Source organism: Nyctereutes procyonoides, unplaced genomic scaffold, assembly GCF_905146905.1.
Source record: "Nyctereutes procyonoides isolate TBG_1078 unplaced genomic scaffold, NYPRO_anot_genome, whole genome shotgun sequence".
Classification (NCBI taxonomy): domain Eukaryota; kingdom Metazoa; phylum Chordata; class Mammalia; order Carnivora; family Canidae; genus Nyctereutes; species Nyctereutes procyonoides.
This window is the reverse complement of record NW_026575131.1, coordinates 51094317-51121973: the sequence shown is the minus strand read 5'-3', so window position 1 is coordinate 51121973 and position 27657 is coordinate 51094317. Positions and strand designations below refer to the sequence as shown.

Below are 27657 nucleotides of genomic sequence, written 5' to 3'. Positions count from 1 at the left end.
CCCAGTCTCCCAACCCACATGGCCTAGGGTCCTTGCATAGAGAGGAATGCTTCAGGATAAGACCCCATGGGTCATGGGAAGGACAACTGCCCCCACCGCCAACGCTGGCCTCCAAGGGGGAAGCTCGTATATTTCCCTAGCTCTGCTGTTCCCAGCCCCGCTTCAGCTCGTTGGCTGAGGAGGGAGGAGCAGCCCTCTCGTTCCCCATTGGACTTATGGGAATTCCTTCCCCATGTCTGTTTAGATATTAACTCGATCAGGACAGGCCAAGGCAAACAGACCAGAGCTGGGGTGTTCAAGAGGATAGGCACCTGCGGCCTGTGGCTGCACTTCACCCCACCCCCGCCGCCATGGACATGCCCTGGCCCGTGGGGTTGATTCTACTCCTCTTGAGGACCTCTCTTGCCCATGCCGAGCCACTGTGAGCCTGGGAACCTGAAGGCCCTCAGCCGCAGCCTGCATGTCTGTTGTCTGCATGATTCCATGCATGTGACTCTGTCTCTCTGCTCCTGCCCACTCCCCCCACCCCCCCACCCCCGCCGAGTCCTCCCATGCTCCTGTGTTTGTCTACTGGCAGGTACATCCTGGTGACCCCTCGAGCCCTGCGGGTCGGCACTCCTGAGAACATCCATGTACAGGCTCACTCGGACTCCCTGCAGCCCCTCACTGGGAACCTCCAGGTGAACCTCACCGTGTGGGACTTCCCCATGAAGGAAACAGTGGTGGCTATGAGACGCCTCACTCTCTCACCAGCAAACCACTTTATGAAAGAGACATCTGTGATGGTAGGTGACAGGCCCGGATGGGTGGCCACCAAGGGAGGTTCTGGGTCAGCAAGGATGGAGAGGGGCAGACTCTAGAAGGATTTCCCATGAGGGACACTGGGGGATAGATGCAGGGTTTGGATATGGTTATTGCTCCTCTTATGTCCTGTCCAGTTAGAAATCCAGAGGCCCCTGGGTCTGAGCTCCAAGAAGGGCAGTGAATAGCCGGAAGAGGTCTCTGTAAGAATTAATAAAAGGCGCCCTCTGCTGGTGGCTTGGGAAGCTGAGCTCGGACGGGATTGCATTCCCCCTTGGACTGGATGTCCTTGCGCAGGAGCAACCTGCAGAGCCAGACAAGACAACCTTGTTCCCAACGACAGATGGCCCCCATTCAATTGTTTCTCCTGAGATCTGGCTCAGGGCTTTGCTTCCAGGAATAGAGACTTCAGCAGAGCCTGAGGAGTGTGAGCATCTCTCCCCAGATTCCCGAGAGCCTGATATACCCCCAACAATCAGGGCAACAGTATGTCATCATCCGGGCAACGTGGGCATCCACCTCAAACCCTTCATTCATGGAGAAGATAGTGCTGGTGGCTCCCCATGCTGGCTACATCTTCATCCAGACAGACAAGACTATCTACACCCCTGAGCACTTGGGTAAAGCCCCCAAGCCCTTGGCCTAGGGCAGATGCTGACTCTCATTCCCTGTCTCCCCCACTGGGAGAGATATTCCATCCCCCAAGGTCTCCCTCTGTCCAATGACTCCTCACTGCCCAAGATCCCAATGACTATCTCCCTCTCCAGCTTCTGTCCAGAACTAAGAGCCTTTCTTCTCTCTCCAGTTCAATACCGAGTATTCACTGTGGACCACAAGATGGATCCTGTGGCCAGAATATTCACTCTGGACATCAAGGTGGCCTCTCTTTATGGGAAGATGGATCCCAGATACTGAGGTTATATCCTGTGCTGAAGGCCTGGGTCATGAACAACTCACCCCCTGTCCCCACAGAACCCGGAGGGGATCACTGTAATCAGCCAGAATCTGATAGCCAAGGAAGGTTTCTTCGCAAGCTCCTTTAAACTCCCAGAGATTGTCAGGTGCCTCGCTGGGAGCCCTATGGATGGAGGGATGGAGGCTCTCCTCCTCAGTCTCCATCTCTCCTGACTCTCTGTGCCTCAGTCTTGGGACCTGGAGCATCGAAGCCAGTTACCAAAGTGCGGCCAAGCAAAAGTTCAAGGCAGCCTTTGATGTCAGGGAGTACGGTGAGCAGGGTGTGATGGGCAGGGCAAGGTGGGACCCACAAGAAACAGGGTGGGAAGTGGAAAAGAGGTCTCATGGTGCACCTACTGTGTGTGAGGGCCCAAGCTGGGTTCTGGTGAACAGGACACGCGTTCCAATCCTTGGGGGTTGCCAGAGTCATTGAGGAAGGAGTGAGCAGGGAGGAGACAATGGGGGAACAGCAAAATACTGAGGGTGCCCACTGCCTTTATTCCACCCAGTGCTCCCATCATTTGAGGTCCAGCTGAAGCCAAATAAGACTTTCTTCTACCTTAACGATGAGGCTCTGGGTGTGGACATTGAGGCTTGGTGAGTCCCCTTGTCCCCAGCTTGGACATAGGACCAGGAATGCCAAGAAAGTGAATGAGTAGAGAAGCCGGCCACTTCTGTGGCACTTGAGGTATGGTAGAGGTAGAGGTATTCTTTGCCACCCATGAGATATTTTTGGCCACCTACATTGTTTTGTGAGGTTGTCCAGACTGGATGTCCTTGCGCAGGAGCAACCTGCAGACTATCCCTTCTGGTCTCTGGGGTTGTATAGGACACCTTGCCCATCTAATGGAGTCGTGCCATATCTCACGGCTTAGACCATCTCTGAAGGTCTGGAAGGTTGCACAGGTACATTTGCCATCTTATGAAATTGTCCAGACCACCTCCACAGCTGTATGAGGTTGTAGAGACCATATTGTCCAGTCAAGGTTGTAAGGGCCATGCCTGCCACTTCTCAACATTATTCAGACCATTCCTACAGCTCTATCATGCTATGCATCCTGTCTAGTCTGTCTCACGAGGTTTTATGGGCTACTTCTACCATCTTGTGAGGTTGCACAGGCCACATCTGCAACCCAACATGAGGCTTTACAGGACATGTTTGTCACCTTCCAGGGTTGTGTAGATGAGCAATGAAACCATTTAAGTTTCCAGGGGCCACCTCTCTCCCTCCCAAAGATTTACCACTATCCCTACAGCCTCATGAGGTCATATATGACATCTCTGCAGTCACATGAGGTTGTGTGGGTGCCTCAGAGACAGTGGGATGACCCTCCACCCACCCCCAGGTATATATTCAATAAGCCAGTGGATGGACATGCTCTGGCCATCTTCGGGGTGAAGCTGGATTCCCGTCGGATGCCCATCCAGAGCTCCCTGCAGAGAGTGGAGGTGATTGAGTCTTGACCTCTTCCCCCACCAGTAGCCCTTTCCATTAACTTTCCTGTCTCCCCAAGAAACCATCTCTTCTTCTCTCTTTGGCCCTGAGAGCAGATCTCTGAAGGCCTGGGCCACATCTCCCTCCAGAAGGATACACTGATATCCACATTCCAAGGCCCAGAAGAGGATTTCATTGGGGCCTCAATCTTTGTCAACATCACCGTGTTCTCTTCAGGTACCACTCTCACCCAAGCCCCTGGCAGAGGTCAAAACAGCATTCTTGCTCAACCTAGACATGTGACCATGGGCCACCTCCCAGCCTGTTCCCGTATCAGAGGAAGGTGAAAATGCCAGAAAGACTAAAAGGAGCTTAGATTGTGTTACTGTCTTCCCTGTCTTGGTGAAGCCAAGCAGCCTTTCCACTTCCCCAAGAAACTGAACCTCCTCCACAGACCTCACAGTCCCCCATCTCTCCAGGGGGTGAGATGGTCCAGGCTGAGACCTCCGGGGTGAAGATTGTCCGGAGCCCATACAACATAAAGTTCACCAGGACACCCCAGTATTTCAAGCCTGGGATACCCTTCCACTTTAAGGTCAGAGTCTGACTTCACTTCATCCAGGGATTCAGAGCTCCCTTCCCCTAACAGACCCCTCTCAGGAGACAAAAGCCCACACTGGACTCACCTGCCCCCGCCCCCGCAACAATACATCTGTTTGAGAACTGAACCATCATGCTTCTTGGACCAATCCCAAGTCTCTCTCAAGTCTCAACCCAGGTCCCCCAAAGCACTGTGATGGCTCCACAATTTCTTTGTAGGGGGCTTAGTGGTCACAGTCAGGTTAGAAGGTGGTGCTCGAGGGTTATCTTGAGGCTACATTTGTACAGCAAGCACGCTGTTTTTACATGCATTCATTTTGAGTGACCTTGGGGAGTCTGATGGACACTAGGAAAACTAGAGACATCCTTTGGTGCCAGTCCTACTAAAGATTTTCCCCAGCCCTCTACATCTCTCCATTCCAATTCCCTCCACCTCCACCCCACCAGCACACCAACATCCAGGGCCACCACATATGATTGCATACTCCAAAATTTGAGGGGGTGCCATGCATAAAGACTCTAATATGAATGGTGCCCCTACTGTTGTTCAGTGCACAACTTCTACAGCTATACAAGGCAGTCTTGTCCAAATCAGATTCCCAGTACTCACTTCTCATGCCAGGCCACCCCCAGGCCTGTCTTTAATCTCACCTCAATTCCACCTCAGGTCTTCGTCTCAAATCCTGATGGGTCCCCAGCCTCTAGAGTCCTTGTCCAATGTCAAAACAATAAAGAGTACACCTCAGACAATGGAGTGGCCACCTTGACCATCAACACAGTTGAAAATCAGGAGCAGCTCTCTATCCTGGTACCAACCTAATGGGGCAAGGATGATGGACCTGTGTGAGCCAGAAGAGCTGAGAGTTTACTTACCCATCACTTCTCTCAGGTAGAAACTGCTGAGCCTCTCCGGCCAGAAGAGCAGGCTACAGCCAGGATGACAGCTTGGCCTTACATGACTCAAGATGGGTCAGGGAACTTCTTGCACATTGAAGTGAAGATGTTGGGCACAGATATTGGCAGCAGCATCCAGTTGAGCCTTAACACAAAACATAAGAATCATGACACCAAGGACCGTATCACTCACTTCACCATCCTGGTGAGTGGCTAGGACTAAAACTGAAACTAAGGAATTATTTCCCTGGAATATCCCTGGCTAGCTGGTTTGGAGGCACTATGAACAGTGATGCAAAGGTGGGAACCATTTGGGGTGGCCTCAGACTAAGGAGCTGAAGCAAAGGAACCGTGAGTCTCCCTTGTGAGCTAAGACGGCCTCAGAAAAATGTTGACTCTACCCTTCTCATTCTTGTCCTCCCTTGTCTCCAAGGTCCTGAGTAAGGGCCGGATTGTGCATGCCAAATATCAATCAAAGCAACGTGGGAGTCACTACACATCAACCATCATTGATGTGACTGCAGAGATGCTGCCCTCCTTCCGCATCCTGGCCTTTTATTTACTGCCTCGGGGAACAGGTCAGGATCCTGAACTGGTGGCTGACTCCGTATGGATTGATGTGAATGACAGATGTATGGGGACGGTAAGCCAAATTCCTTGAAGTTTTACATTACCATCATAAAGCTCGGATGGGCCAAGAGGCTGTCCAAGTTGAAGAGCTCCAAGTCTGAAGGCAGGGGAGAGTAAGTGGAGATGTGCCCTTAAAAGCTCAACCTAGGGGCACCTGGGTGACTCAGTGGGTTAATTGCCTTCAGTTCAAGTCATGATCCCAGGGTCCTGGGATCAAGCCCCTGCATCAGGCTCTCTACTTATCAGGGAGCCTGCTTCTCCCTCTCTCTCTGTCCCTCCCCCTGGTTGTGCTCTCTCTTTCTCTCAAATAAATAAATAAAATCTTAAAAAAAAAAAAAAAAAAGCTCAACCTAAGGCATGGAGACTATGCAAGTATATGGAGTTGGGATTGGCCTGGTGAAGTTCTGGATGCTCCACCAGAGTAATAAGGAGCATAAACTTAAAAGTGGACTTGGGGAAGCCCCTTGGTAGCATACGAGCCCCTTTTTCTGACATCTCTCTTTTTCCTGGCTCAGCTGAAGGTTGGTTTGAAGAAAGAAGGACAATTCCAGACTTTGGAGCCAAACAGCCTGGTGGAAGTGAAAGTGACAGGTGATGAAGAGGCCACAGTGGGGTTGGTGGCTGTGGACAAGGCTGTCTATGTCTTGAACAGCAAAGACAAGCTCACACAGAAGAAGGTGAGAACACATGGGCTTTGGGCCAAGAGGTTACCTAGAGGTTCTAACTGAGGCCTCAACTTCTTCAGCTGTAAAATGGGCAACACTGATGGATACAAGAATTCAAGGATCTAGAACACAGCTAGAGATTGGAAGGTGGTAAGAGCTCAATAAAAGGGAGGTGGTGTGAGAATTATTATTTGAGCCAGCAATTACAGTGCACCATTGCTCCTTTCCTAAAAAGGTCATACAGCTTCCAAATCCAGGCTCCTATCTTAATCCACAGGTCTGGGATGTGGTGGAGGAACATGACATTGGTTGTACAGCAGGCAGTGGGAAAGACAAACTTGCTGTATTCAAGGATGCTGGATTGGACCTGAAGATGAGCACAGGGATGCACACCCTGGCAAGCTCAGGTACAGGAAGGGAGGGGGTGGCGGCGGAGGGGGGGCAGTGCTGTCTAATGGATAAGAACATGAAGTTTGGTGTCAGACAGACTAAAATCTAGACTCTTCCCCTTACCATGAGCCAGTTACATTTCCTCTTCGAGGCTCAATTTCTCTGTCCATAAAATGGGGATAATAATAGAAGTGATTCACTACATCTTAGTTAAGATATAGATTTGGCCATGAGTAACAGAGATACAAACTAACAATAGCCTAAACAAGGTAGAAATTTATTTCTCACTCAGTAACAGTTCTGAGGTCATTCTGGGATTCAAGCTCCTTCTAGCTTGTTGCTCTGCTATTTTCCAAGATGGCACCTCATCAGGACCTCATGCAAGGCAAAAGTATGAAGGGAAGTGGGAAACAGAGACACTTTCTCAAATCTCACTTGCTGGAACTCAGTCGTGTAGCCCTAGTTGCAAGGGAGACTGGGAAATGTGGTTTTCATTCTGAGCAATACACAAAAGAGACAGGTTTCATTGTCACAGATAATGGGAGGGGGTGGATACTAGGGACAACTTGGAGTGTCTCCTTTCAACTATCAATAACAGTTTCTGTTGACTACAAGCTGGACACTCTACTAAGTACTTTTATATGCAGGATCTCATTGAGAAAACTATAATTATACCAATTTACCTAGGTGGAGAAATTAATGCTCAGAGAAGTTAAATGACTTATTGAAAAAATAAAATAAATAAAATAAAATAAAATAAAATAAAATATAAAAGACTTGCTGAAGATTGCACAGCTTTTAAGTGGTGAATCTTGAATATGAAGAGGCTATGGGATTAAATGAAATGATGCTTAGAAAGCACTGGGCATTCTGTAAGTACCCAATAAATATCAAGGATGTTGATAATGGTCTTGACGGTGGCCCCTTCATTCTTCTCTCTGACCCTCAGACTGGCAGTGCCCTCAGAGCCCCCCTGATAGCCACCGCCGCCGCCGCTCCCTGAAGAAGCTGGAGGCCAAAATAAATGCAGGTCAGAGATAAACCTGGACATGCCCCTCCTGGCTCCCTAACCTACAGTATACATTAGAGCTTAAAGGAGAATATTGAAACCACTCTAGGTACTTCAAGCAGAGAGGGAGGGATTTAATGATGGGAGTTTGGTACTTTCAAAATCATTAGATGGTCTGTGGGCTGCTTGCTGGAACTCAAGATCACCTCACTGCAGTACTTGCAATGCATGAAATCTCAAGAAACTACTGCCAATATCTCTTGCAATGCTGGTGGATAAATAATGAAACGCAGCAACGTGTGCAGTACAAAAACACACGTAGACTGGGGTTCACCGGTCAGCTACCACTGCCACAGAGAAAATGGTCTCCACTTCTTCCACCCTCCAAATCTTACACAACAGTGTCTCGGTGCAGGAATCTAATCATATCCAAAAGCCTAGCAGCAGGAGAATCTGGGAAATGTAGCTTTTAGATGTCTAGGCTCTGTGAGAAAAAAGAGAGTGTAGACAAAAGGAGAGATGGGTGCTGGGTGCCAGTGGATAATTGCTAGCGAACCTGACATCCCCAAGGTCAAAGTGCGGGCCAGAATAAGAAGCTCTGAGTCTGGAGTTCGAGGAAGATGTGAGGCAGCACTGAGTAATGTTAGAAACATGGATTCTATGAATATCAGATTTTTCAGTCTTTTTGAGCAGTGGTTATGACTTTATGGATCTAAATAAAGAGAAAGTAAGTGAAGCCTAATAAAAATTGGGATAAAACTTTAACTCTAATTTTGGTATTTAAAAAAATTACCCTAACATCGTGGGAAAAGTTTACAATATAAACTATTGTTTCATTTAGGGTAATAATAAGTTATATTATTTAACTATGATCATGTTATATGGTAAGCAATGATTTTTGAATTGCTATGTATTTTTAAAGATTATTTGTTTGTTTGTTTATTTATTTATTTATTTATTTATTTATTTTGAAGAGAGAGAGAGAGTGTGAGAGGAGGGAGGTGCAGAGAGGAAGGGAGAGGGTGAGGGAGAGAATCTCAAGCAGACTCCATGCTGAGTGCAGAGCCCGACAGAGGGCTTGATCTCATGACCCTGAGATCCTAACCTGAGCTGAAACCAGGAGTCAGATATTTGATCGAATGAGCCACCAAGTGCCTGAGAATTGCTATATTTTTATCTTTAAGTGCATTCCTTCAGTTTGCTAACTTAGAAGCATTCAATTTGACACCATGCTTTACTAGTTTTATGTTTTGATTTTTTAAAAACACATGATGAAAATCAGAAATTGAAATAATAGGGTGCTTGGGTGGTTCCGTCAATTAAGGTCTGCTTTCAGCTCAGGTCATGATCCCAGGGCCCTGGAGTTGAGACCCAGGTCGGGCTCCCTGCTCAATGGGAAGTCTGTTTCTCTTCTCCCTCTGCCCCTCTCCCTGCTTGTGCTCTCTCTCCCAAATAAATAAAATCTTTTTTAAAAAAAAGAAGCGGAAATGGTATCTCTAATATGTAAACATGGTATTACGAATCCCTGTCAAGAAGGAAGGGGAGGAGGAGAATGAAACCCCAGCAGCATGGATTCCAGTCCCAGCTCTGCCACTTGGGAGCTGTGAGATCATGGGCCAGTGAATTGATCTCTCTGTTGTGTAGCTTCCTCATCAGACCCCACCACATTGGTTCAATGTGAGGCTTCAGGGAGAAGGTACAAAGACCAGCATCTGCCGGAGTTATGGATAATAGAGACTCGGTGTACGGGGCATTGAAGGAGATGGGCCCCAGCTTCTTCCGATCCCACTTAACCCCTCCTCTGTCCCTTTAACTCTGGCCCACAGTGAACAAGTTCAAGACAGAGCTGGAGCGAAAATGCTGTGATGCTGGGCTCCGGGAGAGCCCAGTGGGGCTGTCGTGTGAGGAGAGGACCCGGCATGTCCGCTATGGGCCAACCTGTGTTGCTGCTTTCCTGAGCTGTTGCCATCTGTCTGAGGCCCTGACTAGGGAAGCCCGGGAGGAACAGCTACTTTTGGGGACATGTGAGGAAGCCATGGCAGGAGGGAGGGGGTTGGGGCTCGCCTGAGGGGCATGAAGTGCCATGGGACAAGTCAAGGGGAGATAAGGGCCATAAGAGGTTGGGGTGGCAAGACCATGGGAGAGATGCCAGGAGACACTGCCTCACACCCACTTCCTCCAGCGGATGAAGAGGAGGACTTAGGTGACATCTTCTTCGATGACCAGCCTGTCCGGACCTTATTCCCTGAGAGTTGGCTCTGGAAGAAGTTTACACTGCCGAAAAGTAACTCAGGGTAGGACCGCAGTTCCCATGACAGCATCTAGTCCCTGGCCCTTTCAGGCATCAGTGGATGTCAGTCATAGCCAGTGGCCCCCACTGGTGACAGCTCTCAGTATAGTCCCATGATAAGAACCACTCTGGATGGGGATACAAATCCCAGTGGTTCCCCCACAAGGACAACCCTCTAGTGATGATGTCTCTGATAGGGTGACCCACTGACCCCTGAACAGTGACTCCCAGTGCAGAGGCTATGCACAGTCCAGGCAGCACAAACTCACTAATGCCCACCCCTACCCCACCAGTTCCAGAGGCATCTCCTACTACAGCACTCTTGTGAATGTGCCAGATTCCATCACCACGTGGCAGTTAGTGGCTGTCAGCCTCAAAGCCGGAAAAGGTGACCCCACAAGCCCAGAGCTAAGGAAATGGGAGAATGGTGGTCCTGCCCAGCCCCAGGACAGCAGGCCTCTGCTTAATGCTAACACATTCCCCTGGCTCTAGGTCTCTGCGTCTCAGACCCCTTTGAGCTGACGGTTATGAAATCATTCTTTGTGGATCTCAAGTTGCCTTCCTCCGTGGTCAGGAATGAGCAGATCCAGATCCAAGCCGTGCTGTACAATTTCAGGAGACAGCAGGTCAAGGTGAAGCCTGATCCTGCCCCTCCTCTCAAACCATCCACCAGTGTGTTTTATAAAGGGTTTGGAGTGTGTCCATTATTCAAAGGGGCCAGTGAGGTGGTTGCCCTTTTGAAAAAGCTTCTGGGGTATATTCTCATTTAAAACACCCAATAATCCCAGCAGATGGCTATTATTGCTTTTGATGTAGATGCGGGGAAATTGAGGCACAAAGAGATTAAGGGACTTTCCTGAGGTCATGCAGCACATATGTGGTAGGCAAGGTCTTCACTCTCAACCACTATGCTGTGCTGTCACCTACTTGGGATTTTTAGAGTGGGGGCAGGGAGGGAATTGTGACCAGGATCCTGGGCCACCCCCTGAATCAGGGCCCCCTAACTGTCCACCCTGTCCAGGTCCGTGTGGAATTCCCCCACAAGGAGCTGCTGTGCAGTGCTTCGAAGAAAGAAGCCCCATCCCGCCAGAGAGTGGTCGTGCCCCCCAACTCCTCCAAGATGGTGCCCTTTCTGCTTCTCCCACTTGAGACAGGCAAAGTGGACGTGGAGGTCAGGGTTGTGAGCATTGGGGTTGAGGACCACATAAGGAAGACACTTCTGGTCAAGGTAATGGGTGCCCCCACCTCTTGTTACTGGTGCAGACTGCGGGGCTTCCCCAGGGCTCCCAGGCTGTGATCACAGGATGGAGAGGTATGCCCAGGATCAACAAACAGGCTTCTCAGAGGGGAATGAGGTACAAGAGAATGGATTTGAAAGTTCAGTCACAGAGCCCTCATTGTGGGACTTTGTTGTCAGATTTGGGTTCAAGCCTTGTCTCTGCTGTGTGACCTTGGACAACTTAACTATTCTGAGCCCTCATTTCCTCATTTTGCCAAGTGTGATAATCATCACACTCAGAGCTGTGAATAGCAATCAGAAAGCTGTGAAAATTATTTATATCACACATCGGACTGTGTGCGACCCATCAACAATATTTTATTTACTTATTTACTTAATCATTTACTTAACAAACACATGTTCAGCACTTAACAATATAAACTCTTTAAGAATAGTAACTCATTGAGCCCTAAGAACAACCATATGAAGTAGGAATCTTCTACGGATGAGAAAACTGAGTCACAAAGAGGTTAAGTAATTTGCCCAAGGTCACACAGCTAGAATGTAGAAGGGTTGGGATTTGAACCCAGATAATTGGGCATCCAGTCTGTGCTCTTTATAGCTAACTAATCCCTCCTCCTACTGTCATTGTGATCGTCGTTATTACTATTCTTGCTGTTATTGCTGTTTTAACTTGCTTCATCATTGCATCTCACAGGCAGGAGGGCAGATAGAGCAAATATCCCACAGCATCCTCCTGAACCCTCAAGGTTTGTGGGGTCTGCAGGGAGCATGTGGGATTCTAGGGCCACATCAGGATGGAGGGAGGAGCTGAAATGAGGGGGTTTGGTCAGGTGGGCAGTCTGAGCTCCTCCTGGCTCTGCACACCCTGACCTCCCCAGCCCCAGAATCTGCTTGTCATAGAAGGTTGTGTCTGCTCAATCCAGGTCAAACCCAGATGCAAGTAGTGCCAAGACAGAACTTTTTGAACATGGTGCCCAATACAGAAGCAGAAGTGTTTATCAGTGTCCAAGGTGCTTAGGACAGAGATGACTCCTGGGGGGAGGGATTGGAAGACTGGGGAGCTGGCTCCTCCCAAGCCTGCCTGGGCACAGGGGCAGGAGGGGTGGATGGGTTGGGGTGCTCATGTGGTATGATCGGGGAGCCATGGTGGCTTAGGCCATTCCTCAGATGACTCTGCTCACCTGATAGGTGACATCCTTGGCGAGACAATCCTGGGTGCCCTGACATCTAAAGAAACATGGAAGCTGCTGAGGGTCCCAACTGGTTGCCCTGAGCAGACGCTGAGCTCCTTGGCACCTGTGATCATCCTGACCCACTATTTGGACACCACTGGCCACTGGGGCAAGGTTGGGGTAGAGCTCAGGGAGCAGGTGATAAAGAACATTGTCAGCGGTGAGAAGGGTTCCTTCTGGGACCTCAACGAAAGTGTCTGGGACTCTCTGGAAGGGTGGCTAGGGCACCCCAAGGGTTGAGGGTGGCCCCCATGGGACTCTCCTCAACAATAACATTCATACTCTGACTCATTTCCCGGGTTACAACCTGGTACCAAGTCCCCCAGGTACTCCTTCATCTGGACCCCTCTCCCAGACTACAGTCTGACAACAGACACCCTGGTTTACTCCTAAAGCAGCAGCCTCCAGGTTCTGTTATATCCAGACCCTGTCCTAGGTTACACCCAGTCAGTGCCAAGCCTTGGGTTATACCCTTAGAGAACAGCCAAGCAGAAAACTCCAGAATAACCCCCAGTGGTGGCCTCCCTAATACCCCTTTCCAGGTTATATCCACACCTCCCAGGTAACTACCAGAAATGCACACTCCTGGTTACACCTAGACAGGGATTCTCAAGTTAATCTGGGCACTGACCCCTCTTCCCAGTTACACTCAGACACCAAATCTCCATTCAGGTGCTCTTAACAATACCCTCAGGTATCATCCAGACACTATGACCCCCAAAGTTACCCCCAAACCTCAAGCTCCCAAGCAACCTTCATATAATACCTAAGTAGCAATGCTCAGAATACACTTGAGAGGTACCCTTCCAAGATTATACCCAGGAGTAGCCTCTCCTAAACTACACAGACACGGGACGCCTGGGTGGGTTAGTGATTGAGCATCTGCCTTTGGCTTAGGGCATGATCCCAGGGCCCTGGGATCAAGTCCCCCATTGGGCTCCCCTGCTTCTCCCTCTGCCTGTGTCTCTGCCTCTCTCTGTGTCTCTCATAACTAAATAAATAAAATCTTAAAAAAAAAAACTACACACACACACAAATTTGCACAGACACAGGGACATCCCTAATTTATAGCCAAGAAACAACCCCCAAGGAAGCTCCTAGGTCGTGGCCCCCAGAGTACCCCCTTTCCTGGGTTCCACTTCCCACAATCCCCCTGAGCAGCAATCCCTAGTCATACCCTTCCCCAGAGGACCCCAATGGGGCGATTTCCCAGGTGACTCCCAGATGACACTGCACACAGCTCCCACGGTCACACCTGAGCCCTACAGGCACCTCCTGATCCACCTAGACAAGTCCCCTTCTATGGTTGCATCTAGATGTGATGCACCCCCAAGTCACACCCACATCTTGCCCCCTAGATTATGCCTGATAACTGACTCTCCTTCACAGCCACACCCAAATGCCAAATCTCCCTGAAAGTTCTCCCCCACCCATTTCTCCAGGTTACACCCAGATGCTGACCCATCGGAGTGAACACGGCACCTACCACACCAGCAAGGGAAATCCGGGAAGTACCTGGTAAGAGCAAGGATTGGCAGCCCTGCCACCACCGCCCTGAGTGAAGCCTGAGGGCCAGCCTGGGAGTGGATGAACCCAAGAGCACCCATGCAGTGAGGGCTTGGGGCAGGCAGCCTTTGGCCCAGAAAGATTGCTACCCCTGGAGCAGGAGTAGACTGCCCCTAGAGTAGATGCCCCTGTCCTAGAATCCCCTGGCTGCTATCACCCTGTGTCCCCCGACAGGCTCACAAGCTATGTGTTCCGGGTCTTCGCCCTGGCCTACCCTATCATGACAACCAGCGTGCTTGACGTGCACTCTCTCTGTACCACTGCCAACTGGATCATCACTCAGAGGCAGGCAGAGGATGGGCACTTCTTGGAGGAAGGCGCCGTGATCATGGCATGGATGCAGGTGCCCACCCCTACCCCCCCCACCCCCTCCTGCCTGGCCTGTTCAAATAAAACCCAGGCTCTGTGCCCCGATAGGTGAATCTCAGGCCCCTGACCTGTTTACAGGTAAAAAGAGAACAGGAAAAAGCCAGGGCCTGGCACCACATGCCCCTGCTCTGGACCACCCTGCACTCTGTTACTATGTCACAGGAGCTGGGCACATCTGGGACCCCAGCTCTCTCTCACCCCCACTTCCAGCAGGCTCCAATCCTGGCTCTCTTTCCTCTGGGCTGAGTCTTCTGAACCCCCTCCCAGCCATCCCTACCAAAGATTCCTTCTCATCAGCCTCCAGGAATAGCTTTCAAACAGTCTGGGATGTCTCTCCCCTGTTCAAACACCTTCTATGGCTCACCGCTGACTATGACAGTGTCTCTCTATTATATGCCTCTCTTCTGTATCTCTCTCCAAGTTTTATCTCTCACTACTCCCGTCACAGATCCCTCCAACTCACTGTGTCTTTACTTAAGCTGCACTCTCTGTATGGAATAGCCATGCTCCATCCCTTTTTCTTTTCCCTGGCTGGCCAAATTATGCTTTATCTTTACATTTAGCTCAAACCCACCTCCTCCAGGGGTCTCCCCTGAATACCAGCCCTGTGCCTGTCTCTATTACTGCACCTATGACAGTAGGGATGTCATTCACTTATTCAACAGACATTAATCCAGCAAAATCTGTGTACCAGGCCTTGTGCTAGACAGAGGGGAGACAGAGCAGTAAACAAGACATTTACAGTCCCTGCCTTGTGGTACTCACAAGCTGGGGTGTGGGAGGAAGATGGAAGTGCACCAAATAATTATAACTAGTGATTGTTTAGGTCGCAGTTGCGCTAAGTTCCATGGGAAAGAAATACCAGGAGGTAGTATTTAATGGGCTATGCCTGGTCAAGGAACCTACAAAAGGAAGTGGGGGTAAAGCAGCAACCTGAAGGAGGAATAGAGTTGGTGGAGGAAGAATAGGAAAGATAGCTCCAGGCAAAGGGAGCAGCACATGCAAAGGCCCTGAGGCTCTGGCACATTTGAGGAAAAGGGAAAGACCAGAGCCCAAAGATGGGAAAGGAGGTAGTCTGTCCTGAGACCTGAGAGGGAGGAAAGATACCAGGGCCTGAAGCCTGTAGGGCCTTGGGGACCCCTACGCTGAGTCCTTCTGGTGGGGGGGTGGGTGGAGGAGGGAGCGGGTCTGGTTCATCATAGTTGGCAAATGTTTGCTGAATAAAACTCTGGGTGAATGCATGAACCCAGAAAAGACAGATTGCAACCCCAGATGAAGGGAGGAGTTAGGGAGTTGGGAGGCCTGTGTGAGCAGGCACCAGATGCCGCACAGAAAAGTGGTACAGAGAGGGGCTACAAACAGGTTTCACTGGCTCACAGATTGGGGTTTCTATCAACAAACATTTATCAGGCACCTACAATGTTCCAGGAACTGCTCTAAGCACTGAGGACCTGGGGCAAACAAAATAGATAAAACTCTTTGCTCTCATGGGGTGGACGCTCTAGTGAAGGACAGACAGGCAATGAGCATGAGAGAGACATAAATGATGTGGCATGCATGTTAGAAGGGATATGGGGAAAGACTTAGGAGAAGGGCAATCAAGGTGATGGGGTATAATTTTGGAAGATGGTATTTGTACAGACCTGAGGAGGTGAGGGAGTAAGTCACATGGATAATTAGGGAAAGAGTGTTCCCAGAAGAGGGAACAACATGTGCAAAGGCCCTGAGACTGGAAGTGCCCAGTATATTTGAGGAACAGTGAGGAGGTTGGGGCAGAGTGAGCAACCCTGGAGGAGAGATGGAGGAGGAGATCTGACAGAGGGAATTGGACAGATTGTGCAGGGCCTTTGGGGCTGCCAGGAGGACTTGAGCTTTTCCTCTGAGTCAGATGGGAGCTATAGAGGGTTCTGAACTGAGGAGGGACACAACCTGATTTCAAGAGTTCACAGGCTTAAAAAAAAAAAAAAAAAAAAAAAGAGTTCACAGGCTTTATTGGCCACCGTGGGAAGAAGAGACTGTGGGGTGGGAATTAATTCCTTGGGGCTCTTATAAAAAGTGCCACCAACTGGCTGGCTCAAAACAACAGAAATATATTTATTTTGTCATAGTTCTGAGGCTAGAAGTCTCAGATCAAGGCATCAGCAGGGCCATGCTCCTTAAGAAGGCTCTGGGGAGGAATCCTTCCTTGTCTCTTCTAGCCTGATGACCTCTGTCAGTCTTTAGCATTCCTTGACTTCTAGCTGCACCACTCCAACCCCTGTCCCCATTTACCCTCCTTCTTTCTATGGGTCTTCAAATGGCCTTTTACAGACACTAGTTACTGGATAGTGTCCACTCTAGTCAATGTAACCTTCTATTAATTTAACTAATTACATATGCAAAGACCCCATTTCCAAGTGAAATCCTATTCTGAGGTTCTGGATGGACATGAATTTTTGAGGGGAGGGCACTAGTCAACCCAGTAATGAGGCTGAAGGTGGAACTAGAAGACTAAAGAGGAGCTTGAACCCTAAGTCAGTCATTTACTAGCAGGGGGGAGACCACCCTCTCTGACCATCACTTTCCTCATCAGGAAAATGGGACTGCTGTAAGAATGCTTTGAGATAGTGGAGAGTTTAACACATCACCCTCCATGGCTGTTGGCTTTGGTTGGTAATGCACACCCCACATAAGCACATCTTAACATGGTTCCTCCTCTTCCTCTCTCTCTTTCCCCACACTGCTTTCAGCAACCTCCAGCCCAGAGCTGAGCACCTGGAAGCTTTTCAAGGTCACACAGGAGAGGTTGGGGAAAGTCTCTCCAAGACACTAGGGAGATCATGGGTGTGATCTTGTATCCACAGGGTGGCTACCGAGGCTCTGAAGCACACATATCCCTCACAGCTCTTGTCCTGATCGCCCTGAATGAGGGGAAGGACTTGTGTCGGGGTATACAGGTAAGATCCAAAGAGGAGGGAGACTCTGCAAGCCCTCTAGATTCTCTGCCCACAGGAAGTCCCCCCATCCTCATGTCCCTCTCAGTGCATTCCTCCCTTCTAACTCTTAGACACCTTTCTTCTAATAGCCTTCCTCTGGTTCCCTCTCTCTGACTTTCTAGAGTTTGACTGCCAGCATGGAGCGAGCCCGTAGCTTCCTGGAGGAATGCCTTCCAAAAATTCAGACAACCTTTGCTGTAGCTATAGTCTCCTATGCTCTGGCCCTCACCAATAGCCCCCGAGCCAATGACCGCCTAGACAGCTTTGCTAGCCACGGTGAGTGTGAGTGTAGGCCACTTCTTAACCAGCTTATGTGTTAACCACAGCCATGGGGGCAGTGGGAGGGGGATCGTGTGATTTCAAATTTAGCAATGTGTGATTCATCACTTAGTGTTTATTGAGCATCTATGGTGTGCCAGCTCTTTAGCTCAGACTCTAAGAAACCAGGGTAAGCAAGAATGATATGGTCCTTGCTCTCAAAGGTCCCATCATCCCTGGAGGAAGCAATTAGAAGACAAACAGATCGGGATCCCTGGGTGGCGCAGCGGTTTGGCGCCTGCCTTTGGCCCAGGGCGCGATCCTGGAGACCCGGGATCGAATCCCACGTCGGGCTCCCGGTGCATGGAGCCTGCTTCTCCCTCTGCCTGTGTCTCTGCCTCTCTCTCTCTCTCTCTGTGTGTGACTATCATAAATAAATAAAAAAAAAATTAAAAAGAAAAAGAAAATATTTAAAAAAAAAAAAAAAAAAAGAAGACAAACAGATCAACTACAAATTGAGACAAACAATAAGATGATAATATACGAGATGGGTGGGAGAGATGATGAAGGAAGAGGAATATAGATTGGAGAACTGGAGAGTCCTCTGTGAAAAGGGGATTCTTAAACTGGAATAAAAGATGAGAAGGCCCACCTGTGTGAAAGGCCAAGGACATTCCAAGCTAAAAGAATGGCATGTGAAAATACCCTGAATTTAAAAGGTGCTTGATATGGTCAAGGATGGAAAGAAGGTCATAAAATGTGGTTAACTGACAGGAGTCTGCCTCCCATGGCCTGCCCTATCTCATCCCCAAAGATCCTATACCATCCACTTCATTACTCAAGTCAAGAGGAATGGAGTTAGGAAAACTCACTTGCAGGGGGACCAGTGGGACATGGAGGAGCTTCTCTAAACCTTAATTTCCTTGTCCCTAAGTAGTTAAGAGTCCTCCTAGAGTATTCTGAAAATAAAATGTCCATATGCCTCCTCAAGGAGTTTCACATAAAGGAAGTGCTCAACAAAATAGTGGACGAGAAAATTCAGGCCAGATGACACAAGGAGAGGACAGGTTTTGGTAGATGGGCCCAGTTTTGGGAGACAAAGTGGCCAATCCATCTCCTAGATAAAACCCACTGGCCAGTGGACAACCTGGAGGACTCCCTGTACACCATTGAGGCCACAGCTTATGCGCTGATGCAGAAGGTGGAGTTGGGTCGACACAATGAGACGCACGCCATTGCCAAGTGGCTACTGGAGAAGCGGGAGCTAGGCGGAGGTTTCAAGTCCACCCAGGTGACCCCGGCCTCGGAAAGAGGGGGTGGGGGGCGCTAGCCGAGGTGCTGACAAAGCCGGCTCGCTGGAAAGAGCTGCCCGTGGTGCTGATTTGCCATGCTGCGGGGGGGGGGGGGGTCCTGGGGCGCTGTCGGTGGTGCTGATACGCGGCTCCATCCCAACCCCTAGACCACCGTGGTGGCCCTTGAGGCCCTCACCCGCTTCCGGGAAGCTGTCCCTTTTAATAGTGTCCAGGATCTCCGCATCCAGATAAGCGTCCCCAAGAAAGCCTTGAACTTGGAGTGGTACATCGATCAGAACAACGCCTACCAGCTGCGGTCAGCAAAGGTAGGGCACTGAGGGGCAGAGAGGAAGGCCATACAGAGGTGGCACTGGGGATGAGGTCGAGAGTCATGTCCTTGCCAATCTCCCTGTCCAAGATTATCTTACAACCAATGTCTATACTGTTGATGAGTTGATTCATTTATTCCACCATTTCTTGAGCATCGATAGTGGGCCATTCTCTTGAGCAATGGGGATACATTATGAAAGATCTGTGCCCTCTGCTCTCATGAAACTTACAGCGTAGAAATAAACTAAGACAAAAAGTATTTTAAGATTTCTGGAAATAGGGGATCCCTGGGTGGCTCAGCAGTTTAGCGCCTGCATTCAGCCCAGGGTGTGATCCTGGAGTCCCGAGATCAAGTCCCAGATCAGGCTCCTGCATGGAGCCTGCTTCTCCCTCTGCCTGTGTCTCTGCCATTCTCTCTCTGTGTCTCTCATGAATAAATAAATAAAATCTTTTAAAAATAGATTTCTGGAAATAGGGAAAAGTAATGTGTGTAAAGGGGAAAAGATCCTGGGTGTGAGGAAGAAGATAATCTCCATGATCTTATTCCATGGAGGAAGTGATATTTACCTTCAATACTTTGACCCGTCTTTATTGAACAATCACTCTATGCCAGACATTGTTCTAGGTGCTGGGAATTCAGTTATGAACAAGACAGAAAAAAAATCCATGTCCCTGTAGAATTTTATACTCTAATGGTTGAGACAGACAGTGAAGTAAGTAGAATACATAATATGTTACATGATGGCAAGTGCTACAGCTAAAAATTAAGCAGGGTGGGAGGATGGGCACATCATCGAGTTGCAATTTTAGATAGGAAGGTCAGGGAAGTTCTCAACAAGATGGTAACATTTGAGCAAAGATCTTAAGGAAAGGAAGGAGCAAGCCTTGTGGATATCTAAGTAGAAGAAACAGCCAGTGCAAAGGCCCTGAGGCAGAAGTATCACAAGAATAACAATGGGTTTAAACAGGGGTGATGTGAATGGATGTGAATTTGTAAAATTTCTCTCCAGCTGATAAAGGAAGAATGTATGATGGAAACAAGAGTAGATGTAGAGATGCCAGGGAGAAGAATCTTGTGGTGGCTCCGTGCACAAGGATCTCTGTAAACACTGTAAAGTAGACAGATTGAACAGATGTACATTAGTACACAGCCTGAATTGGCAGTTGTAGTTGATCTGTGACAGTGTAGACATCACAAATGCTCTATCAAAAAGAAAAAGTAAAACAAACCATCTATGTGGGGAGTGGGGGGAGCAGTGAGTTACTAGACCCCGAGTTAGGGAAATTACTGAGGCCTCAGTGCCCATGTGTGCTTTCCTTCCCAACTCCGTTGTATTCGAGCCATGTTTTGCTGCCTCTGTGCTCAAATCCTCTTCTTGCTTCCTTTCAGTTCTCTGCCCAGGATGATATAGAGATCAAAGCCAGTGGCAGTGGGAGAGGCACAATCTCGGTAGGTCTGTTGTCCCACCATGAGATCCTTAGCTAGAGGCGCCCAGGTGGCTCAGGGGTTGAGCATCTGCCTTTGACTCAGGGTGTAATCCCGGGTCCGGGGATCAAGTCCTACATTGGGCTTCCTGTGAGGAGCCTGCTTCTCCCTCTGCCTGTGTCTCCATCTCTTTCTCTCTCTGTCTCTCATGAATAAATAAATAAAATATTTTTTTAAATGAGATTCTTAGCTGGAGCCCACCACCACCACCACCCTTGTTATTGGAAATAGAGGCAGTCTATTACAAGATTGAAATCAGCAATAATTTTAGCTACCATTTAGGGCACTACCATGTGCTAGGAATCAAGTTACAGACACCTCAAAACCTGCCCCTAGGGATCCCTGGGTGGCGCAGCGGTTTGGCGCCTGCCTTTGGCCCAGGGCGCGATCCTGGAGACCCGGGATCGAATCCCATGTCGGGCTCCCGGTGCATGGAGCCTGCTTCTCCCTCTGCCTGTGTCTCTGCCTCTCTCTCTCTCATTCTATGTGACTATTATAAATAAATAAAAAAAAATTAAAAAAAAAAACCTGCCCCTAGAAAGTTGGAAAAAATATGGACTCCATTTAACAGGTGGGGAAATAGAGACTCAGAAGGGTCTTCACTTGTTATAAATCAAGAGGGAGGAGAGGTAGAGGCGAAAGGTCTTTGGGCCTGTCTACCCCTCCTATGCTGGGTCCCTGAATGGGTATCTCTTTCTTTCCCCTCAAAGGAAGATTCTCCCTCCACCGTGTCTTTCAGTGCCTGGAGGATAACTCTGCCCTTTCTTCCAATATCTGGGGGCCCTGTTATATCTTCTGGCTCCATGCCCTGTGGCCCAGGAGGACAGACCTCTTGTTCACTAAACTTGAGGCAGACCGTTTTCCTATTTCTGGCAATGGAGTCACAGTTGAAGCTCTGCCTTTGTGGTGTGACTTTGGGAATGTCATCCTCCTCCATGAGCCTCAATTAAATTTAAATTAAGTAAAATTAAAAATTCAGTTCCTTGGTTGCACTAGCCACATTTCAAGTGCTCAACAGTTATATGAGGCTAATGGCTACCATATATGTACAGCACAGGTAGAGAGTATTTCCGTTACCTCAGAAAATCCTATTACACAGAAGTGGTCTAGACTCTAAAGTGTGTTCTGGTCACTGCACCCAGAAATTCAGGGCGCACAGACTTTGCTGTGAATTAGCAACAGGGGCAGAACCTGGGCAGGCAAGGACTGGCGTGAGGAGGAAAGGAGTGGGTAGTAATGGTCTCTGACACCTTCCCTGCCCTGGCAGATCCTGACCATGTACCACAGGTCCTCAGAGTCCTGGGAGGGCACCTGCAACCTGTACCACCTGAATGTGACTCTCCATAGTACCTTGGAAGGTGAGCCTAGACCCAGGGATTCCTAGACCTTCTATTCTATTATTTTATTTTAGCTTTCATTTAGTAAGCACATTTATTGCCTTATTCAACTCTTCAACAAATATTTATTGAGCATTTACTATGTGTCATGCCCTGTTTCTGGATCCTGGGAACACAGGTATGAACAAGAAAAATATCCCTTCTTTTCCTGAATCCTCCTGGAAACAAACAATAATATGACAATAAATAAATTATACCCCTACAGCCATTTATTTATAACAATCTGCATTATAAAAAATAAATATATAGCACACTTACATGATAAGTACCACATAAAATAAAGCAGGAAAAGGTGACACATACTTGGAGGAGGCCCAGGGGAAGCTGTCTGAGGAGATGGCATTTGAGCTCAGACATGAAAGAAGTGAGAGAATGAGCCATGAAGGATCTGAGGGAATAGCATTCCAGGCAGATAGAACAGCAGGTGCAAAGGCCTGGAGGCAAAAATGAGCTCACTTGGTTTGAAGAAGCCATTGTGTCCACAGAGGAGCAAGGGGCAGGATTTTCGGAAAAAGAGTTGGAGAGGTAATGGGAGCAGATGGTGTAGGGACTTGTGGGCCATAGTGGGAACTTTGGTTTTTGCTCAGAGTGAAGTGGAAGCTATAGAGGGTTCTGAGCAGAGGAGGGATATGACCTAGCACAGGTTTGCACAGGCTGTCTCTAGCACAGACTGCAGAGGACAAGGACAGAAGCTGAAAGACTAGGGAGGAGGAGACTGCACTGGTCTTGCAGGAGATGATGGGGGCTTAACTGGGGTAGGAGGCTGTGGAGATGGTCAGAAATGGGATCCTAGAGTTCCTAGACTGAGGTACCAAGGAGGAAGAGACAGGACCCGCCATTGGGAGCTCACTGTAGGGATGAGGGGAATAAGACTCACCAGTCCTAGGACTTTTAGGGACTAAAAGTGACCAAGTTTTGGGTTGGGTTGCATTTCGTCATCGTCGTCGTCGTCGTCTACATTGTCGTAGCAGTAGTAGTAATGGTAGTAACAGTAACATAGTTCTGAAGCACGGATAAGACACTGTGTTAAGTGCTTTACTTGCATTAACTCATTTAATCCTACACCTCCCCTTGGTTGAGAATATTATGCTCCCTACTTACAGATTTGGTAACTAAAGCACGGAGAGTTTAAGCAACTTGCACAAGGCAAGAGCCAAGATTTGAACCCAGGACACACTGTGTTACCTAGACTCTAAACTCCTGGCTTCTCTCTGCAGATAATAAAAAGGAGGAAGAGACCTTCCAGCTCCGGATGGAGACAAGGTCAGGGCACTAGGATCTTGGACTGGGCAGGAGGAAGGCCTCACTTCCTAGTATCCAGACTCCTTACCAACTTTCCTTGTGTACCGAATGGAGGGTGGGAACCAACCAAGCTTGCTTCTCCATGCTTGCCCCCTCATCCTACCACCCATTCTGCCCTCCCCTGCCTGTCCCTGCTGCCTCCCTCCCACCCTGCCTTCTCACGCTTGGCTACCATCCTGCGCCCCCCAATCCTGTCCTTCAACCTGCCACGTCCTGGGATGGCAGGCTCCAACACGGTGAACACGCTTCATGTCCCAGATGACCAAAACTGGTTCCAAGCCCACAGTTCTCTCCATCTTCGTCTTCTCCAGACATTCCAGCCCTCACCCCAAGTCTGTTCTGTCTCCCAGATGCCCTCACCTGGGTCTGCCCCAGATAAAAACACTTATTGAGCATCTGCTGAATGCCAGGCTCTGTTCTAGGAACTGAAGGTACAGCTGTGAGCAAGTCAGAGCCCCTCTCTGCCTGGTAGAGCTCACAGCCTACCAGGGGAGACAGACAATAACCAAATAATCATCCAGAATCAATGTAAAATGATACATGTGACTAAATACAGCAAAGGAGAAATCCAAGGAGCCACAGGAGGGCAAATTAGAGAATGATCTGGTGCATGGGCTGGAGAAGGCTTCCCAGAGGGAGTGATGGATCAGTGGAAATTGCAAAGATGCAAGGATGTTTCAGGGCAGAAAGAGGAGTGAGGACTCCAGGCTGAGGACAGCATTTGCCAGGGTCCGGTGGCAGGAGAGGGATGCTTAGAAGCAATCACGTGAAAGCTGGCTGGGAGGAGGTGAAGCAGAAGAGTGAGACAAGGCGTCTGGTAAAGGTTGTTGAGCAAGGAAGCCACCCATCAGATTCCCATTTGCTACATCTGTCAGCTGCTGGGGGCAGAGGGGTAATGGGGAGACCGGGAGGAGGCCATGGACTGCACCCATGCAGACATGAGATGATGGCAGTAGGAGCTTTGGGGAGAGGCAGGAGGAGAGTAAGAAGAGACACCAGAGCTGTGAAATCCCCAGGTTCCAGGGAAATCGAGAGGCCACAATGAGCATCATAGAGGTCTCCCTGCTCACCGGCTTCTACCCCAACCAGAATGACCTCAAACAGGTAAGGTCCCACCTGTCTCCTCTTGAGCAGGCGGGGGATGCCCTAGCAACATCCCACACTCTCCGTGTGGGCACAGCGGTCAAGGCCCCCAGGTTAATGCCCCATGGTCAGTAGCCACAGCCAACTTTTGATTGTCTCCCTGAATGACCTTAGACAAATCCTTGCCCTGATTGTGCCTCAGTTTCCCCGATACTGGGGTTGATGGGACAAAGACTGGGAGCTTGAGAGTGACTTCACACTGACCAGAGCTCCTAGAACTGGGAACCTGGTGGGGTGGAGGGCGGTCTCTGCCAACCTGCAAGCCTCACCCTTTGCCCCAGCTTACGAGCGACGTGGAGATGTATGCTTTCCAGTATGAGACCAAGACGAGTTCCAGTGACAGCACCGTTGTCCTCTACCTGGAGAAGGTGAGGAAGGCTGGGTGTCCTCTTCCAGAGGCCTGTGAGCAGCCTGGTGGGCAAAGAATCCAGGGTCAGCACCTTGGGCAGTGTTGCCAGAGAGCCATGGGGTCTGAGGTCAGCTCCTCAGGCCACAAGGCCATATTGTCAGTGTCATGGCCAAGGCCCTGCGGTCAGTGCCCTATGGTCAGTGGCCCTGGTCAGCTCAGGATTCCCTTCCCCAGCTCTCGCACAAGGAAGACACAGTGCTGGGCTTCCGGGTCCACAGGATGCTGCAGGCAGAGTTCCTGCAGGCCGCCCAGGTCACCATATACGACTACTACGAGCCTTGTAAGCGTGGGTAGGGGTTGGGGGGGCGGTGGTGGGGTATCCCCTGAAGGGACTGGGAAAGACTGGCCAGGTGGGAAGGATGGAGGGGCGGGGTCAGGAAGGGGGAGGGGCCTGGACATGGGGCGGGGTCCCGAAAGGGGTGTGGTTGAGGGCGTGGCCTTCCCAGCAGGTCAAAGTTGTGGGGAGTCTGGAAGGGGATGGGACGCAGAATTAACCCGGCAGGGCCGGGTAGGGTGAGGGGCTTGCGGGGGGGGGGGTGAGGGGTTGGGGGGCCTTCGGGGGCGGAGCCACGGGGTCACCCACCCGGCAGGAACGCTGGCCCAAGCCAACCCCAGGCATTCGTCTGTCTCTCAGCCCGGAGGTGCAGCTCTTTCTACAACCTGCCCACAGAGCAGTCTTACCTGCAGAAGATCTGTCACAAAGATGTCTGCAGATGTGCGGAGGGTGAGGTCGTGGGGACGCTGAGGCCGGGGCTGCCAGGCTGGGGATCCAGGAGCCCATCATCACCTCCTGGCTGTCTTATGGGCTGAGTTTAGGCAAAGAGAGTGAGACAGGAAGATAGAGACAAAGAGGACAGAGACCCAGACACAGAGACTGACACATAGAGTCAGGCACAGCCAGAAAAGGGCCCAGATGGGGAAAAGAGACATAGAGAAGAAGGGAGTACCCTACAGACCAGAAAGGCCTGACCCAGAGATCTAGAGGTGGCTGGCCAGGGGCCAAATGGGGGTAGGATGGGAGGAGGCCCCCTCCCTCAGCACAGCCAGAGCAGCTGCCTTGCCCTCCCAATGCTCCAGAACAGTGTCCATCTCCAAGGAAGGATGGCAGCCAACTGAGGCAGGAGGAGCTCCAGGCAGCAGCCTGTGAGACAGGCATGGACTTTGGTGAGTGTGGGAAATGGCAGGAGGCAGGAGGAGGTCCACCTGTAGGCCAGATCCAACAGGACACCCTCCCGTCCCTGCTTTCCCAGTGTACAAGGTCAGGCTGGAGTCTGTGAAGGCCTCCACCTCCAACCCCTACATCTACTACAACATGAAACTCCAAGCCATCATCAAGGGTGGTATGTTCAAGGGGACAGAAGAGGCGGTGTGAGGTTCTACCCCAGGAACCCCATTGTGCAAAAGGGCCAGGCCTGTGTACGCTCACACATGGGTCTCCTCTCCTCCAGGTACAGACGCTGCTGTGCCCCTCACCATGAAGAAATTCATCTCTCATGCCACCTGCCATGACTCGCTGGGGCTGCAAGAACAGGAGTCATATCTCATTATGGGCCACACATCGGACCTTTGGAGACTCAAATCTGAGTGCGTGGGGGACTCCTGCTGTCCCAGGACTCAGGCGGGGGCCCCCTTCCCGACCCCAGCCCAGTCCCTGGTGTCAACATTTCCTATTAGCACCTGTCACCTATCAACAGGAGTCTCAGGTTTCAGGGCAGCCCTAATGGGAGGTATAGACACTGTACAGCCCCAACTCCAGGGAACACCATTCACATATAGATGTTGTAGACGTAGATAAAGATTCAGTTTTCCAATAAAGGACACTAAAGAATCAGAGGAAGGGGAGCCTTTTCTAATCACCAGCCACGTGGGCTACAGGCTGGGGGACCCAAGATGGCTGGTGGAGTGGACATGTGGCTGTGGCTCTGGGAGACTGCCAATCAGGGCAGAGGAGGGCAGGGAGGGCACCAGGCTCTCCTCACCCTCTTTGCCGTCTCTCACCCACAGGTACATCTACGTCCTGGGCAAGAAGACGTTGCTCATGCAGTGGCCGTCAGATGGGGATGTGGGCAAGAAGGAATTGTTGGACCAGATGAAGGAATTTTCAGAATATATGAGAATTCACGGCTGTGAGTCCTGAGACTCTGAGGTCTCCACTGCCCTCTGGAGTTTGTTTCCAAGCTGGTGCAGGCCACTGGGCTTAATTGCAAATAAAGACATTGGAGTGGATCCCTGGGTGGCTCAGCGGTTTGGCGCCTGCCTTTGTCCCAGGGCGCGATCCTGGAGTCCTGGGTGCGAGTCCCACGTCGGGCTCCCGGCATGGAGCCTGCTTCTCCCTCTGCCTGTGTCTCTGCCTCTCTCTCTCTGTCTATCATAAATAAATAAATAAATGCATAAATAAATACATAAATAAATAATAAATATTTCAAAAAAAAAAAAGACATTGGAACATCATACCCAAAGTCCATACATTTGTCCCTGTCCCAACATTCATCAAGGGCCCTGCACAACCTGCCCTAACATCGCAGTGACTGACCTGCCTCCTCCCTCTCCCTCCTATTCCATTTCAATTACACTGGCCTCCTCTGTGTCTTCCCAACACCCAAGTAGATTCCTACCTCAGGGCCTTTGCACACTCACTGTTTCCTCTACCAAGTACACCCTGCCCCCAGGTATCTGCATGGAAGGAACCCTTCCCTTATTTGGATTTTTTTCTTTTATATGGCTGAATAACATTCCAGAGTTTAAATGTTTAAATGTTACTTCCTCAAAGATACTTGCCTTAATAACGTATCTAAAATAGACCCTCCCCCTTCCATCACTCTCTCCCTTTACCCTGCTTTATTCTTTCAATAACACTTATGAATATGAGCACCTGGGTGGCTCAGTGGTTGAGCGTCTGCCTTCAGCTCAGGTCATGATCCCGGGGTCCTGGGATCAAGTCCTGAATTGGGTTCCCCGCAGAGAGCCTGCTTCTCCCTCTGCCTCTG

General features: G+C 49.9%; 1 protein-coding gene across 1 annotated transcript; it reads left to right on the top strand.

Annotated features, from left to right (window-relative positions):
- Positions 1–292: 292 nt before the first annotated feature.
- Positions 293–27657, top strand: LOC129522600 (complement C3-like). The gene is made up of 41 exons (XM_055344954.1): positions 293–421; positions 578–785; positions 1247–1421; positions 1607–1677; positions 1774–1862; positions 1945–2027; positions 2265–2352; positions 3102–3204; positions 3307–3427; positions 3670–3785; positions 4458–4598; positions 4680–4889; positions 5118–5327; positions 5830–5991; positions 6257–6386; positions 7319–7399; positions 9205–9402; positions 9561–9672; positions 9962–10056; positions 10161–10300; positions 10690–10896; positions 11606–11657; positions 11835–11921; positions 12100–12303; positions 13586–13661; positions 13884–14052; positions 16922–17014; positions 17176–17329; positions 18433–18602; positions 18771–18929; positions 20324–20383; positions 21687–21777; positions 23034–23079; positions 24135–24222; positions 24543–24629; positions 24845–24950; positions 25305–25394; positions 25748–25834; positions 25921–26010; positions 26119–26254; positions 26675–27657. Exons 1-41 carry the CDS (start codon positions 351–353, stop codon positions 26805–26807), a joined length of 4989 nt encoding a protein of 1662 aa, XP_055200929.1. The 5' UTR covers positions 293–350; the 3' UTR covers positions 26808–27657.